The 17325-nt window shown below is 48.9% G+C and overlaps 1 protein-coding gene across 2 annotated transcripts in view; it reads right to left on the bottom strand.

The window, feature by feature from the left end:
* The window catches only part of AHCTF1 (AT-hook containing transcription factor 1), a 1009458-nt gene that overhangs the window by 22545 nt on the left and 969588 nt on the right, over nt 1–17325 (bottom strand). For both annotated transcript variants that reach the window (XM_069235080.1, XM_069235081.1), the window contains one exon: nt 8892–8980. In XM_069235080.1, coding sequence (XP_069091181.1) covers nt 8892–8980 — 89 coding nt within the window. The remainder of the gene's footprint in view (nt 1–8891; nt 8981–17325) is intronic.

Genomic DNA, 17325 nt, shown 5'->3' with positions numbered 1-17325 from the left:
GAGGTGGTGCATCTCCTGAAGTATGTGAGTTCGCTCGCTTGCGCGCTGCCCCTACTACAACTGAGTCCGGTATTAGCTGTTGTGTGATGTACACGGGGTCTGTTGGTGGCGGTTTATATTTTTTCTCCACTCTTGGAGTAATGGCCCTTCCTTTTACAGGCTCTTCAAACACTTGTTTGGAGTGTTTTAGCATTCCGGGTAGCATAGGAAGACTTTGATACTGGCTGTGTGTGGACGACAGTGTGTTAAAAAGAAAGTCGTCTTCAATGGGCTCAGCATGCAGGCTGACATTATGAAATGCCGCTGCTCTCGACACCACCTGTGCGTAGGCTGTACTATCCTCTGGTGGCGACGGTCTAGCTGGATAACATTCAGGACTATTATCTGACACTGGTGCGTCATAAAGGTCCCATGCGTCAGGGTCATCTTGACTCATTCCTGTATGAGTTGGGGATTGCATCATTGGTGGAGTGGCTACCGGTGATGGTTGCGGAGAGCATTGTGAAGATGGTGGCGGGGTTACTTGTTTAGCCACCTTTGCCTGTGGCTGCTTGTCTTTTTCTTGGAAGGCAAGTTTGCATTTCATTTTAATCGGAGGGAGAGTACTGATCTTCCCTGTTTCTTTTTGGATATGGAGCCTTCTTTGTGTATAGTCTGGCTCTATTGTTTCCAATTCCTGTCCAAATCTATGTGTCTTCATTTGTGTGGACAGTCCTTGTTCCTCAGTGTAGGAACTTGTTTTCGGTTCCGAGGCCGGATGTTTCGGTATCGAAACCTTTTCGGCTGCTTTTTTCGGTTCAGACGAAACCTTCTTTACTTTCGGCGTCGTGGTCTCTCGGTGCCGACCCATTTCGGTGCCGCTATCTCAGTGCCGAACCTGCTCGGAGCCACTATCTCAGGCCCGAGATTGCTGTGTGGCGGTATCTCGACCGGAGTCGGATGACTTCGCCACCAGCGTGCCCTTTTTCGGTGCCGATGATCGGTCACCTATTTTTCGGGTTAAGCCATGGCCTGTTGGCGGTGGCGTCCCCTGGGCTTTAGTGGTTTTTTCGTGAGTTTTGTGTTTCGACGTCTTACTCACGGTTTTCGGCGTTTCTTCGGGATCGATCTCATCCGAGTCTGATTCCTGGATGGAGAATGTTTCTTCCTCCTCCTCGAAACGCTCTTGTCCTGTCGGCGCCTGTAGGAGGCTGGACTGGCTTGTAGTGAGTACCAAGGGGTACTTGCACCTTGCACCAGGCCCAGTTATCCCTTATTAGTGTATAGGGTGTCTAGCAGCATAGGCTGATAGATAATGGTAGCTTAGCAGAGCAGCTTAGGCTGAACTAGGAGACGAGTGAAGCTCCTACAGTACCACTTAGTGTCATATGCACAATATCATAAGAAAACACAATACACAGTTATACTAAAAATAAAGGTACTTTATTTTTATGACAATATGCCAAAGTATCTCAGAGTGTACCCTCAGTGAGAGGATAGGAAATATACACAAGATATATATACACAATACCAAAATATGCAGTAATAGTCTTAGAAAACAGTGCAAACAATGTATAGTTACAATAGGATGCAATGGGGACACATAGGGATAGGGGCAACACAAACCATATACTCCAAAAGTGGAATGCGAACCACGAATGGACCCCAAACCTATGTGACCTTGTAGAGGGTCGCTGGGAGTATTAGAAAATAGTGAGGGTTAGAAAAATAGCCCACCCCAAGACCCTGAAAAGTGAGTGCAAAGTGCACCAAAGTTCCCCAAAGGACAAAGAAGTCGTGATAGGGGAATAAGGCAGGAAAGACACAAACCAACAATGCAACAACGCTGGATTTCCAATCTGGGGTACCTGTGGAACAAGGGGACCAAGTCCAAAAGTCACAAGCAAGTCGGAGATGGGCAGATGCCCAGGAAATGCCAGCTGCGGGTGCAAAGAAGCTTCTACTGGACAGAAGAAGCTGCGGTTTCTGCAGGAACGCAAAGGGCTAGAGACTTCCCCTTTGGAGGATGGATCCCTCTCGCCTTGTAGAGTTGTGCAGAAGTGTTTTCCCGCCAAAAGAACGCCAACAAGCCTTGCTAGCTGTAAATCGTGCGGTTCGCGTTTTTGGACGCTGCTGTGGCCCAGGAGGGACCAGGAGGTCGCAAATTGGACCAGGAGGTAGAGGAGACGTCGAGCAAGACAAGGAGCCCTCTTAGCAGCAGGTAGCACCCGGAGAAGTGCCAGAAACAGGCACTACGAGGATGCGTGAAACGGTGCTCACCCGAAGTTACACAAAGGAGTCCCACGTCGCCGGAGACCAACTTAGAAAGTCGTGCAATGCAGGTTAGAGTGCCGTGGACCCAGGCTTGGCTGTGCACAAAGGATTTCCGCCGGAAGTGCACAGGGGCCGGAGTAGCTGCAAAAGTCGCAGTTCCCAGCAATGCAGTCTAGCGAGGTGAGGCAAGGACTTACCTCCACCAAACTTGGACTGAAGAGTCACTGGACTGTGGGAGTCACTTGGACAGAGTTGCTGGATTCGAGGGACCTCGCTCGTCGTGCTGAGAGGAGACCCAAGGGACCGGTAATGCAGCTTTTTGGTGCCTGCGGTTGCAGGGGGACGATTCCGTCGACCCACGGGAGATTTCTTCGGAGCTTCTAGTGCAGAGAGGAGGCAGACTACCCCCACAGCATGCACCACCAGGAAAACAGTCGAGAAGGCGGCAGGATCAGCGTTACAGAGTTGCAGTAGTCGTCTTAGCTACTATGTTGCAGTTTTGCAGGCTTCCAGCGCGGTCAGCAGTCGATTCCTTGGTAGAAGGTGAAGAGAGAGATGCAGAGGAACTCGGATGAGCTCTTGCATTCGTTATCTAAAGTTTCCCCAGAGACAGAGACCCTAAATAGCCAGAAAAGAGGGTTTGGCTACCCAGGAGAGAGGATAGGCTAGCAACACCTGAAGGAGCCTATCAGAAGGAGTCTCTGACGTCACCTGGTGGCACTGGCCACTCAGAGCAGTCCAGTGTGCCAGCAGCACCTCTGTTTCCAAGATGGCAGAGGTCTGGAGCACACTGGAGGAGCTCTGGACACCTCCCAGGGGCGGTGCAGGTCAGGGGATTGGTCACTCCCCTTTCCTTTGTCCAGTTTCGCGCCAGAGCAGGGCTAAGGGGTCCCTGAACCGGTGTAGACTGGCTTATGCAGAAATGGGCACCAAAAGTGCCCATGAAAGCATTTCCAGAGGCTGGGGGAGGCTACTCCTCCTCTGCCTTCACACCCTTTTCCAAAGGGAGAGGGTGTAACATCCTCTCTCAGAGGAAGTCCTTTGTTCTGCCATCCTGGGACAAGCCTGGCTTGACCCCAGGAGGGCAGAAACCTGTCTGAGGGGTTGGCAGCAGCAGCAGCAGCTGCAGTGAAACCCCAGGAAATGCAGTTTGGCAGTACCAGGGTCTGTGCTACAGACCACTGGGATCATGGGATTGTGCCAACTATGCCAGGATGGCATAGAGGGGGCAATTCCATGATCATAGACATGTTACATGGCCATATTCGGAGTTACCATTGTGAAGCTACATATAGGTAGTGACCTATATGTAGTGCACGCGTGTAATGGTGTCCCCGCACTCACAAAGTCCGGGGAATTGGCCCTGAACAATGTGGGGGCACCTTGGCTAGTGCCAGGGTGCCCTCACACTAAGTAACTTTGCACCTAACCTTTACCAGGTAAAGGTTAGACATATAGGTGACTTATAAGTTACTTAAGTGCAGTGTAAAATGGCTGTGAAATAACGTGGACGTTATTTCACCCAGGCTGCAGTGGCAGGCCTGTGTAAGAATTGTCAGAGCTCCCTATGGGTGGCAAAAGAAATGCTGCAGCCCATAGGGATCTCCTGGAACCCCAATACCCTGGGTACCTCAGTACCATATACTAGGGAATTATAAGGGTGTTCCAGTAAGCCAATGTAAATTGGTAAAATTGGTCACTAGCCTGTTAGTGACAATTTGAAAGAAATGAGGGAGCATAACCACTGAGGTTCTGGTTAGCAGAGCCTCAGTGAGACAGTTAGGCACCACACAGGGAACACTTACATATAGGACACAACTTATGCGCACTGGGGTCCTGACTAGCAGGGTCCCAGTGACACATAACAAACATACTGAAAACATAGGGTTTTCACTATGAGCACTGGGCCCTGGCTAGCAGGATCCCAGTGAGACAGTGAAAACACCCTGACATACACTCACAAACAGGCCAAAAGTGGGGGTAACAAGGCTAGAAAGAGGCTACTTTCTCACAGCGCCGACGCCATTTGCAGTCTCCTTGCTCTTGGGTCTCTTAGTGTCTTCCTGGACCGAAACGCTCGACAGGCTTCACAAGTATCTTCCTTGTGTTCCGGCGACAAACACAAGTTACAGACCAGATGCTGATCTGTATATGGATACTTGTTATGGCATTTTGGGCAGAAGCGGAATGGGGTCCGTTCCATCAGCCTTGAAGAGACACGTGGCCGGGCCGACCAGGCCCCGACGGGGGATCGAAAAAACCCCAAAGGTCCACCGGAGCTCCTCAAAAGTCGGTGTCGATCTGTTGTAACTAACCCAATACCAAACGCAAACAATACCGACAATTTTTGAGATTCTAACTAACTTTCCGACCCGAAACACGGAGCTAAAAGGAACACGTCCGAACCCGATGGCGGGAAAAAAAAACTATCTAAGATGGAGTCGACGCCCATGCGCAATGGAGCCGAAATGGGAGGAGTCCCTCGGTCTTGTGACTCGAAAAGACTTCTTCGAAGAAAAACAACTTGTAACACTCCGAGCCCAACACCAGATGGCGGGATGTGCACAGCATGTGTATCTGCAGCTACACATGCCATTGAACACATACATACATACATACATATATATATATATATATATATATATATATATATATATATATATCACTATGTGAGACACTAACATACTTGTTTACATGGGCAGCAAGCTATGCCATGTAAGGTGTATGGTTGGAAGTGTTCTCTTTAACTGGATCCTATTATGGGGGAAATATTTCCATGTCGTGCGTGATGACCACTGAATTGTGGTCATCAAGTTATGGAACACAGCTATTTGACAAACTACGGCATCCAAGTGTCGGATTTGATAAAGCCATATACCTTAAATAGGTGGAGGGAGGGGTAGCCTTGACCAAGGGGCTTATTTGTTCCCCCATATTCCTCCCTTCTTGTCCCAGGGCTGGGGTCAATTAGTGGCCCACCAACTTGCACTCTGGTTACAGGTGATTATTCAGTGCTCCTTTCCCATGGTCAGTAGAGCTGCAGTTGTGCTTCTGAGCAGCCCAAGGACTAAGATATGGTTGTTTAGTAAACTCCACCTTAAACCCAAGAGCAGTGAAGGTTATCAGTTGCTACTCTGCTCCACTGCCGAACAGTATGGGGCAGCAGGGGAATTCTTTAAAAAAAACAAAATCAATGCCACAGATGCTATGGCAGGACACAGCTCGTGGTACTGTGTTTATTATAAACACCATGAGGGTCAATTAGAATCCGTACAGCGGAAAGGGCCCCAGCTGATATGTTTGGAATTACACATACACCACCAAGGCAGCTATCTCGTTGAAAAGCAACACTTTTTTCGTAAAGGAGAACGGGAATGCTACCAATAAGGACCCTGTGCAACCCACCATCTAGTCCATGTGTAAGGCTCCCCTGGCCTTGGGCATGGCTGATGGATGTAGTGGGGGCTATCAAAACCCTCCCTTCAAGCAAGCTGGGGTTAGGGGATGGTAAGAACGAAATACCCTAGACATTTGGGAAAGGCAAAGAGGGCACAATACTGTACCAGGTCCTTAATCTCATGTGGGCAAGGTGCCTGGTCCAACACAATCCTTCACAGCAGCTCTGAAGTGCTAGGAAGAAATATTTTTCACACCCTGGGCCTGAGGTAACGAAGGGGGGTATTCCCCTATTTCCCCCCCCCCCCCCGAAGTCCCAGCCACTCCAGAAGGTCTTTTTCGTCTTTAGATCTTGCCTAAGCAGCACATGTGCTGTCTCTTCAAGCCTCGCTGTATGTACTCTATGGGCTTACAGCCAACCCATTGCTTTGGGTTGGTGATTGAGTATTCAATGTAAATCCTTGCTTTTAAGTGGGTATTTCTTCTTATATGTCCCTGATTTTAGTGTGTTGCTACCGCCCACAATGCAACACTGTATTACTTGTAGGCTTTCTCCTTTCGACATATGTGTTTGTGGGTGTGCACTATTTTTTTAGTTCGTTTTCTATTTGTGTTTAATGAATGTTTCCTTCTCATTCTATGCTGTGTTGGTGAAGCGTGGTGTTTATTTCTGCAATAGGATAATTCTTGTTTTTGCATTCAGACCAAAATACGTTCATCCGTTGGATGTTTGTTTTTTAAATTAGGAATTGTAATCAACTTTGTTTTGGGTTTAGTGAGTCAGCATCGTTCTCTGCTGTGTCTGTAAATCTTTAAATATTTATTTGAGCTGCTGCCTCTTTTTTAAGGAGCTGCCAGCCCCTCGCACTGCATTGTAGCCCCCTTGGGCCCCTCTCTGAGCCAGCCTGCGCTGTTGTACTCACACAAGAGATCCAGAGCTCTGAGCCGTTTAAGTGGCTGCTTGTTTCCGGTTTGCTTTGTCCGGAGCGCCACTGCTTATGATTTTGTTTTCTTTGTACCATTCCAACTGTCCTGCGCTTTCTATAATTTCTGTTAATCCCTCAGATTTGTTTAAAATTATACATACTTTGTTTCTTTTATGTTAGTTATTATTTAACATATTTTAACTCTTTTTCCCCCTGTTGCTGCATGTAACCTCGCTAAACACTAGGATGTCTGTGTGTTTGCCCTCGGGCATATTTAGTGACACCCTTGTTTACCGAAATGACAACTATGATAAAAAGATCAAACATTGCTTATATTGTTTGTTGTTTTTTTAATTTACAGACAGACAGAAATTAAGTTGCCTGGAAGGCTCTGAGGGCTAACTGGAGTAAAAAGAACCCTGATACTTCACTGTGCAACCTCGAGTTTTTGGCAGTCGTACTGAAAAAGGAAATGCCCATAACATGAAAAATACTGCGCTTATTTCTACCTTTTCTCTGCAGTTGCCTCATTGTTTTTTTTGTGTACATATGCAGAGGTGCATGGCATGTCTAACTCTGACCGTTTGTGGTTACTGGCTAAAATGCACCTCGAGTCGCATATTCCCACATGCTATAAATCCATGCCCATCTACTGGTGCACTATATCTATATATATATATATATATATATATATATATATATCTATATCTATAGGTATTACCTAGTGGAAGTCGCTACTAGGTAGTTATAGTTGGGACCAAAAAGCAGTTTTTTGCTTGCCTATATCTTTGGCATCGCTTGACGAATCTTCACAAAATGCTCCCAAAAAATTCGACAGCAATGTGAGAGGCTGTCTGAAAATGTTCAGGGTGATCTGTCAAGTGGGGGGGCAAGATAAAATAAAGGGGGGGAAGGGGGTTTGAAATGTAATGCTTTTCCAATGTTAATTCCCATAGGACAAATTGAACAGTGATAGTGCAAAAACCACTGGACGGAATTACACCAAATTTGGCAGAAGGGTAGCTCTTGGTCCAGAAAGAGCCCTTTTTGTTATTTGGTGTAAATCCGTTCAGACGTTTGAGAAATGTAAAAATCTAAATTTGTATATATATATATAGGGACGCAAAGGATTTGTGACCCCTTCCGATCTCGTGCAGAGATCTGATTGGCTGGTAACACTTCAATAACAGAAGTGTTGAAAGCCATCCTGGGACTCGGCTGAAGCAGAGTCCCAGAATAAAAAGAAAAAATACATAAGGGGCCAGGGCACGAACACCCTGACCCTTTAGCTCTGGTGGTGCACATTTTTTTCCTAAACATTTTATTGCAAATATTACATTGATATTATGAAGCAAGTTGTCAAAGATGTCATGGGTGCCGTAACTTGTTCGGTAATTAGTGCCTGGTGAGGGCGTGAGTTCTAGTTACCTTAGGGCACGGTTTATAGCTACTTGAAGTAACTCAAACTGCTGAATTTCTATGGTTTTGTACTCTTGAAATGCGAGCCTAACTAAAACATCCCTCTAACCTGTTTTGTTTTCAGTGAATACATATATTTGTGCATACATAGTGATGCATGAATGATTCGAGGACTGCATACTTTTAGATATCCATGTGCATTTTCCATCTGTGTCCCTATCCCCCCCACCCCCAAACTGCAGTCCGTTTCTTTCCCTCCTCCTGTCCCTGAGTTTCTTCTCCCCTGCCCACACGCTGTCCAGTGTGTGTCCCGATGCTGTGCAGTCAGGCCAAAAGCAATTGCCAAACCCAAAAGGTCCCAGAGGCGAGACCGATTGGATTTGCGAATACTTGTTTGATCTCTCTCCAGCCACTCCCAGAGGCTGGGGAAATACACCTGAGTGGGTTGTAACAAAGCTCTTCTACGTATGCATAAATAATGAATTAAACAATGCACATCAATTTAGCCAAGCTGGAGTCTCTTTAAAGGCTTCCTTCGAAAAACATTGTGGGATTATCGTGAACCTTGTAACTTTTTGAACATAGGCATTGAGGTTGCTCATTTTTAAAAAGGGTGGCAATGTTTGTAACTATTACTGAAATATACATAACATGCCTAATGGCGACCAAGATTTTTGCTTATAGCTTTCAAAACTGCTGAGCAAAAAACACCAAGACCTGTTCTACATAAAGTTGTAACTTGGCAGGCTTGTGTAAAGGCAATGTAAGTAATAATATAAAAAGATTCTGTCAGAGGTCTTAGCAGATACTCTGTCTTGCTTCGTGCACGTACAAATTCCTTAAGATAATGCATTTCCGTATTTAAAAAAAATAAACAAAATAATATGATCTCCCTACCTGCTGCCTTTTGTTTTGGATTTTGCTGACCTGCCTCTTCTCTTGACGACCGGCTCATCAGGAATCTCTGTTTCCTGATTAACCACATCCTAGGGAAAAACAAAACTCAAGTTAGTTCAAATCAATGCAAAAGAGAAAATATGTTTGTGCAAAAGGGCACTTATGTACATGTAACATTGTTTCTATTTCTATCATTGATCTAGTCTATACATTCATGTTAGGTTATAATACTCTGTGGAAGGTGAATCCAAGAAAACTAGATATTTGTAACAGGTTTGTCATACATTGTGGGACTTGTGCTTTAAGAATTTATAGAACTTAGTTTGGATTTGCAGATTGCTTACTGTATTAACATTGCCCAAGAAGGCCATCTTTATAGTAATGCCACTTACCCAGCAATTTATTGGAATAAAGTGGAGTTGGCATCTGGAAACCAGTAGCAATATTTTATGACTGCCATCATCTGCTCAAGGCAGCGGTCTTTTCTATCAGAGTTTGTTATCCATTCCACATAGAAGGATTTGCAGCGGCTGGTTGCTGGGGGGTGGAGGGGGCAACGCTCCTCCGCCCATATGGAGGAACCACGCCTGGTTGGGGCTAATTCTTAAAAAGGTGGAATGGAGCTATTCTTAGAACAGTGATGGAAGGGCATTAAAACAAGCACTGGCAAAGCCAAAAGCTAACGCAGAAGAAGCCATGAGAAGGGTTCCTGGGCTACCCTGTGAAAGAATTTGTGAAACATTCAAATTGCTATAAGAAAAATGTAAACAAAAATGCAGTGACGCCATAAAATGAAAAGGAATCCACACTTAAAAATTATTTGGAGAGCCCCAAGGGTGATTAACAAACATGAGAGACGTGCAGAAACCACAGGGTGAGGAGGGTAGTGTTGAGGGGGATGTGGGGGGTTAGGGGGAGGGGGGGAAGGGGACAGAACTGCAGAGAAACGTTCTCTCAAAAATGATGTGCTAAAATTTTAAACGAGTGGGCACTGGCCAAATATGCTGTGTCTGCAAAAAGGTGGCAAAATGTGAGTAAATATGCCCCAGCGCCACCAGCCTGTCGCCGAGACCCTTGCTGGGGCTCCTCTTTCCTGCATAAGAATAACAGGCTAATTTGATTAGCTTAACACAGCTACAGCAAGCTAGGCCTCAACCGTTCTGACGTCACTTGCTGCTGAGCCCAGGGGTGTAACCTGAACCAGTGAGAGACTGCCTACTTCCTTCTTGAGAACTGTTTTTGTGCTTTCCAGCTCCGACTGCAACATGTGGTGTAGGTACTGGAATCCACGGACGGACCACCTTGTCCCCCACACCCCAGAACGATGCATTGCCTCTTTCAGCATTACCCCGGAGCATCCCATGAACAACAGAGTGAGTGGGGCCGTGTCTCAACTGTCCAGGACAGGAACTCCGCGTGTTAACGCAGTGGAAGCAGCAGTTGCTCTGGTGGAATAAGCGCGCAAGCCCTCAGGGGGTTGCTTCTTGGCCAAAGCATAGCACATCTTGATGCAAAGAAGTACTGTAAGGAAATGCCTCCTTGGCATGGTTACCTCCTAACTTTTTGCTTTTGCTGATGCTAAGTTATGATTTGAAAGTGTGCTGGGACCCTGCTTACCAGGCCCCAGCACCAGTGTTCTTTCCCTAAACTGTACCTTTGTCTCCACAACTGGCACAACCCTGGCACTCAGGTAAGCCCCTTGTAACTGGTACCTCTGGTACCAAGGGCCCTAATGCCAGGGAAGGTCTCTAAGGGCTGCAGCATGTCTTATGCCACCCTGGGGACCCCTCACTCAGCACATGCACACTGCTTAACAGCTTGTGTGTGCTGGTGGAGAGAAAATGACTAAGTCGACATGGCACTCCCCTCATAGTGCTATGAAAACCTCACACTGCCCGTGGCATAGATAAGTCACCCCTCTAGCAGGCCTTACAGCCCTAAGGCAGGGTGCACTATACCACAGGTGAGGGCATATGTGCATGAGCACTATGCCCCTATAGTGTCTAAGCAAAACCTTAGACATTGTAAGTGCAGGGTAGCCATAAGAGTATATGGTCTGGGAGTCTGTCAAACATGAACTCCACAGTTCCATTATGGCTACACTGAAAACTGGGAAGTTTGGTATCAAACTTCTCAGCACAATAAATGCACACTGATGCCAGTGTGCAATTTATTGTAACATACACCCAGAGGGCATCTTAGAGATGCCCCCTGAATGCCAACCCGACTTCTAGTGTAGGCTGACCAGTTTCTGCCAGCCTGCCACACACCACACATGTTGCTGGCCACATGGGGAGAGTGCCTTTGTCACTCTGTGGCCAGGAACAAAGCCTGTACTGGGTGGAGGTGCTTCTCAGGTCCCGCTGCAGGTACTGTAACACCTGGTGGTGAGCCTCAAAGGCTAACCCCTTTTGTTACAGCGCCCCAGGGCATCCCAGCTAGTGGCAATGCCCACCCCTCTGGCCACTGCCACTACTTTTGGCGGCAAGGCTGGAGGAGATAATGAGAAAAACAAGGAGGAGTCACCCACCGGTCAGGACAGCCCCTAAGGTGCCCTGAGCTGAGGTGACCCCTACCTTGAGAAATCCTCCATCTTGAGTTTGGAGGATTCCCCCAATAGGATTAGGGATGTGCCCCCCTCCCCACAGGGAGGAGGCACAAATAGTAGCCATTGGCTTCTGCCCTCCCAGACCTAAACACACCCCTAAATTCAGTATTTAGGGGCATCCAAGATCCCAGGAAAAGAGCTTCCTGCAGTCTGAAGAAACAAGAAGGACTGCTGACATACAAGCCTGCAGAGAAGGAGGAAGACGACAACTGCTTTGGCCCCAGCACTACCGGCCTGTCTCCAACTTCGAAAACCTGCTCCAGCGACGCATCCGACAGGGACTAGCGACCTCTGAAGCCTCAGAGGACTGCCCTGGACTAAAGAACCAAGAAACAGCCATGAACAGCGGCCCTGTTCAAAACCAGCTACTTCTTTGCAACAAAGAAGCAACTTTCAAAGACTGCACGTTTCCCACCGGAAGCGTGAGACTTCACACACTGCACCTGACGCCCCCGCTCGAGATCCAGAGACAAAACACCTCAGGGAGGACTCCCCGGCGACTGCGAGCCCGTGAGTAACCAGAGACGACCCCCCCTGAGCCCCCACAGCGATGCCTGCAGAGAGAATCCAGAGGCTCCCCCTGACCACGACTGCCTGTAACAAGGGACCCCTCGCCTGGAACCAACACTGCACCTGCAGCCCCCAGGACCTGAAGGAACCGAACTTCAATGCAGGAGTGACCCCCAGGCGACCCTCTGCCTAGCCCAGGTGGTGGCTGTCCCGAGAAGCCCCCGTGCCTGCCTGCACTGCTAGAGTGACCCCCGGGTCCCTCCATTGTTTCCTACCTGAAACCAGACGCCTGCTTTCCACACTATACCCGGTCGCCCCTGTGCCGGTGAGGGTGTGTTGTGTGCCTACTTGTGTCCCCCCCCAGTGCTCTACAAAACCCCCCCGGTCTGCCCCCAAGGACACAGGTACTTACCTGCTGGCAGACTGGAACCGGGGCACCCCTGTTCTCCATAGGCGCCTATGTGTTTTGGGCACCTCTTTGACCTCTGCACCTGACCGGCCCTGAGCTGCTGGTGTGGTAACTTTGGGGTTGCCTTGAACCCCCAACAGTGGGCTGCCTATGCCCCAGAACTGAGACTTGTAGGTGTTTTACTTACCTCCTAATCTAACCTTTACTTACCTCCCCCAGGAGCTGTTGATTTTTGCACTGTCTACTTTGAAAATAGCTTATTGACATTTTTACAAAGACTGTATATGATATTGCTTTCATTCAAAGTTCCTAAAGTATCTAAGTGAAGTACCTTACAATTAAAGTGTTTAATGTAAATCTTGAACCTGTGGTTCTTAAAATAAACTAAGAAAATATATTTTTCAATATAAAAACCTATTGGCCTGGAGTAAGTCTTTGAGTGTGTGTTCCTCATTTATTGCTTGTGTGTGTACAACAAATGCTTAACACTACCCTCTGATAAGCCTATTGCTCGACCACACTACCACAAAATAGAGCATTAGAATGATCTACTCTTGCCACTATCTTACCTCTAAGGGGAACCCTTGGACTCTGGGCACACTATTTCTTACGTTGAAATAGTATATACAGAGCCAACTTCCTACAAGTACCCATCGAGAGATGGTACGTTTTTGCACCGCCTTCCCTTTCTTTGCACCCACATCCCCGACGAAGAGTTGATCGTCCACCCGGAAATCTTTAGTACTATTAAGATAGAACCCCAACGCTCTTTTTGGGTCCAGACGGTGGAGTCTCTCCTCCTCATGGGAAGGAAGTGGGGGTGCATAAAAAGTAGGCACGGTGATGGACTCGCCTACATGAAAAGGCGTAACAACCTTGGGAAGGAAGGAGGCCTTAATGCGCAAAACCACTTTGTCAGGGTGCACATACAAGAATGGAGGTTTGGACGAAAGTGCTTTAAGCTCGCTCACTCTGCGAGCAGAAGTGATGGCAACAAGGAAGACAGTCTTGAAAGTGAGGAGCCGTAAAGGGCAATTGTGCATCGGCTCAAAGGGAGTACACTTTAAGTACCGACAAGATTGAGGTGCCACTGAGGTATGAATAATGGAGTGGGAGGAAATAAATGAATGAGACCTTTAGGGAATCTATTCACAATAGGAGAGTGAGGGTTGATCAGGTAGCATAAGAAAGGCTGAAATGGCAGATAAATACCCTTTAAGGGTGGCCAAAGCAGAGCCCTGCTGGACCAAAGAAAGAAATAACAAAAGAACCTCAGAAAGAGGAGCAGAGAGGGGATTAACAGATTTGTTGGTGCACCATGCCACAAATTTATGCCAAGCACAGGCATAAACCGTTTTGGTGGAGGGAAGCCTGGCTGCCAAGATAACATCACAGACTTCGGTGGAAGATCAAAAGTCGTCAACTTTCACCGCTCAATCTCCTCGCAGGAAGGCAGAGATTGGACAGGTTTGGGTGGAGAACCGTCCCCTGTTGCTGCGACAGAAGATCTGCCCGAAGAGGCAGTCTGAGTAGAGGATCGGTGGCCATGCTTAATAGCTCTCAATGCCATACTCTCCGCGTGACCTGTCCGAAGCCACCAAGATAACTTGGGCCCGGTCGTTCCTGATCTTCTTGAACTCCGGGCAGGAGTGGTATAGGCGTAAAGGAGGCCGGAGTTCCACTTGAGACGAAAAGCACCTCCGAGCAAGTGCCGCCTTGGAAACTCCAACGAGCAAAACAGCTGACATTGCACATTCTCTGCGGAGGCGAACAGATCTAACAAGGCTCTCCCCACTGCTGAAAGAGACCTTGCGCCACCTCCGGATGGAGACGCCATTCATGATCGTCTGTGCATCAACGGCTGATTTAGTCCACTCTGGCGCTGAGAGAACCAGCCAGATGTTGAACCACCATGGTAATGCCCTGATGTTCCAGCCATATCCAGAGGCATAGTGCCTCCTGACAAAGGGTCCAGGACCCTACTCTGCCCTGTTTGTTGCAGGACCACATGGCGGTAGTATTGTCCGTGAACACCTGCACTACTTTTCCCTTTGAGAGAGGGAAGAAATGCTTTCAACGTAAGCCTGATCACCCGCAGCTCCAGAAGAATGATTTGGAGCCCAGACTCCGCTAGAGATCAGAGGCTTCAGATCTCTGCCTCTCCCATGTGGCCGCCCCAACCCAGAAGTGACGCATCTGTCACTATAGATAGATGTTGCTGGGCAAGGGAGAGGGATCTGCTGTTGACCCAATGCAGATTCGAAAGCCCCCATTGCAGGTCTTTTACAGTCCCCTCCGAGATCTGGACCATGTCGGAGAGATTCCCCTGATGCTGCGCCCACTGGAACTTCAAGTCCCACTGCAGAGCCTGCATTTGCCATCTGGCATGTGTTACTAGCAGGATGCAGGAGGCCATGAGGCCCAACAGCCTCAGAGTCCATCTCACCGAAACCCGAGAGAGAGGCCAAAAGATCGGAATCATAGCCTGAATGTCTTGGACTAGCTTTATAGGAGGATAAGCCCAAAACTGCACTGTGTCCAGAACAGCTCAGATGAAGGGGAGCGTCAGAGAGAGTCAGGTGTAACTTCAACACGTTTATAGTGAACCCCAACGTGTGCAGGAGGTTCGCCGTAGTCTGAAGGTGGGAGATGACTGTGGGTCAAGTCCGCCTTCAACAGCCAGTTGTCGAGGTAGGGGGAAGACTGACATCCCTAACCTTCACAGATGAGCTGCAACCACGGCCATCACTTTCGTGAACACCTGTGGGGCTCAGGTAAGGGCGAAGGGGAGCACGGTAAACTGAAAGTGCTCGTGACCTACCATGAATCGTAGGTAACGACTGTGGGCAGGTAGGATGGTGATGTGTAAATAAGCGTCCTGCAATTCCAACGCAACCATCCCGTATCCTGGGTCCAAGGCAGACAGAATCTGAGCCAGGGTGAGCATTTTGAATTTCTCCTTCTTGAGGAAGTAGTTGCGGTCCCGAAGGTCTAGGATAGGACGTAAGCCCTTGCCCTTTTTCTGCACCAGAAAGTAGCGGGAATAACAACCACAAACTACTTCGGGCACAGGGACCTTTTCCATAGCTCCCTTGGCCAAGAGAGCTGCGACTTCCTGGCGGAGAAGTGCCAAATGATCCTCTGGAAGGTGACAGAAGGATTGCGGCATGGCTGGTGGAGCAGAATCGAAAGGGAGGGAGTAGCCCTTTCAAACGATCTGCAAAACCCAACTGTCCGTACTGATGGACTGCTAGTGGGGCAGGTGATGGCGAATCCAGCCGTCAACTGGATAGGAGTGAGGGGACAGACTAGGAGGGTTTGGAGGCTGCAGCGGGGGCAGAGGTGGATTGGGCAGACCTCTGGGTCCCTGTCCCATGCCCACGTGGGATTCCGCGTCCCTGGCCACCATGGGTGGCACGGTGGAGGACGCGACAGGGAATCCCTTCCGTGGCCACGAAAGGGTCAAAAAGCAGGCTGCGGGGGCAGAGGCAAGTCCAAGAGACCGAGCCGTAGCCCAGGAACCCTTGAATCTCTCAAAGGCCAAGTCCGCTTTGTCTTCAAAGAGACGGGAGCCATCAAAGGGAATGGCCATGAGGGACTGTTGGACATCCCCAGAAAAACCAGGCGTGGCATCTCAAGGCCACCATCGTAGCAACCGATCTGCCCAGAGAGTCGGTCGTGTCCAGCCCACTCCCATTGTTCACAGCTTGGGAGACGATAGCACAGGCCCCCTCCGGTCTCTGCGGCAGGACTTTCGCAATTGTATCCCACAAAGAGTGGGTATAGCAGCCCAAAAGGCATGCGGTGTTCACAGACCGCAGCGCGAGACTGGAGGAAGAAAACAACTTCTTACCAAACTGTTCCAGCCTTTTTGATTCCCTGTCTGGGGGTGTGGAAGGGAATGCGCCTGAAGAAGAGGAAGCCTGAAGGACAAGACTCTCAGGCGTGGGGTGTTGGGACAGGAATTTAGGGTCTTTCGGAGTGGGCTGATGGCGGCGTGCAATAGTCCTATTCAAATGAGCCCCTGTGTTGGGTTTGGACCAAGTACCCAAAAGGACATCAGTGAGGGCTTCATTGAATGGCAAAAGTGGAAGCCTCGGGCTGAAGCACCTCTATCAGGAGATTGGACCTCACCTCTACAGTAGGAAGCTCCAGGCCAAGGACCTCATCTGCCCTACTGACAACCATACCATAAGTTGCTCTCTCTGCCGTACCCACGGTAGGAGGAGACAGCATGCCAGCCTCTGGAGAAGTGTCACCCAATTCCTGTGCCCCGTCCAAAGATGGGTCATCCTCCAATCCCTCTTCGAATTCGTACCTATAAGAAAAAGGGTCCGAATCCGCCCCATTGAAGACAAAGGCGGCGTCGGCCGATGCTGCTCCGTCTCGGAGTTGTTCGGGATAAGGATAGGGTCGATGTCAATAGTGGGCACTACTGATGTTGGGAGCGTCGACAATTGACCAGGTGCCGGGGAAGATCTCAAGGGTGCGACCGGCGCGGATCCGTGAGCAAATCTGGAGGGGACCTCAGTGGCTAGAGCCGAAGCCGCCGGCGTGGAACCCAAAGATCCCTCAACTTGACCCCTTGGGCCCGAAGGCGCCGTATCGGGGTTGGTCCACCCAAAGATGAGGCGCATGGCCTCATAGAACTCTTAAAGTTGGGCAGGGGTCGCTCCGGCTCCAGGAAACTCTGGGACACGCGCAGCGGACCCAGACGCAGGCTCAGAGGACGAAGGCCTTGAGCGTCATCACTCTTCCCGCGTCGTGTCAGCCGAGCGACGGGGCAAAGTCTGAGAACAATGGGACTTCGACTTTTTTCTTACCTGCACCCGAAGATTTAGAATAAGACGAGTGGTGATGGCTCCACAAACAGTCTCAAGACCTTCCTCCCAATGGATCCAGTGACT

This window comes from Pleurodeles waltl, chromosome 5, assembly GCF_031143425.1.
Source record: "Pleurodeles waltl isolate 20211129_DDA chromosome 5, aPleWal1.hap1.20221129, whole genome shotgun sequence".
NCBI lineage: Eukaryota > Metazoa > Chordata > Amphibia > Caudata > Salamandridae > Pleurodeles > Pleurodeles waltl.
This window is presented reverse-complemented; position numbering and strand designations above follow the sequence as displayed.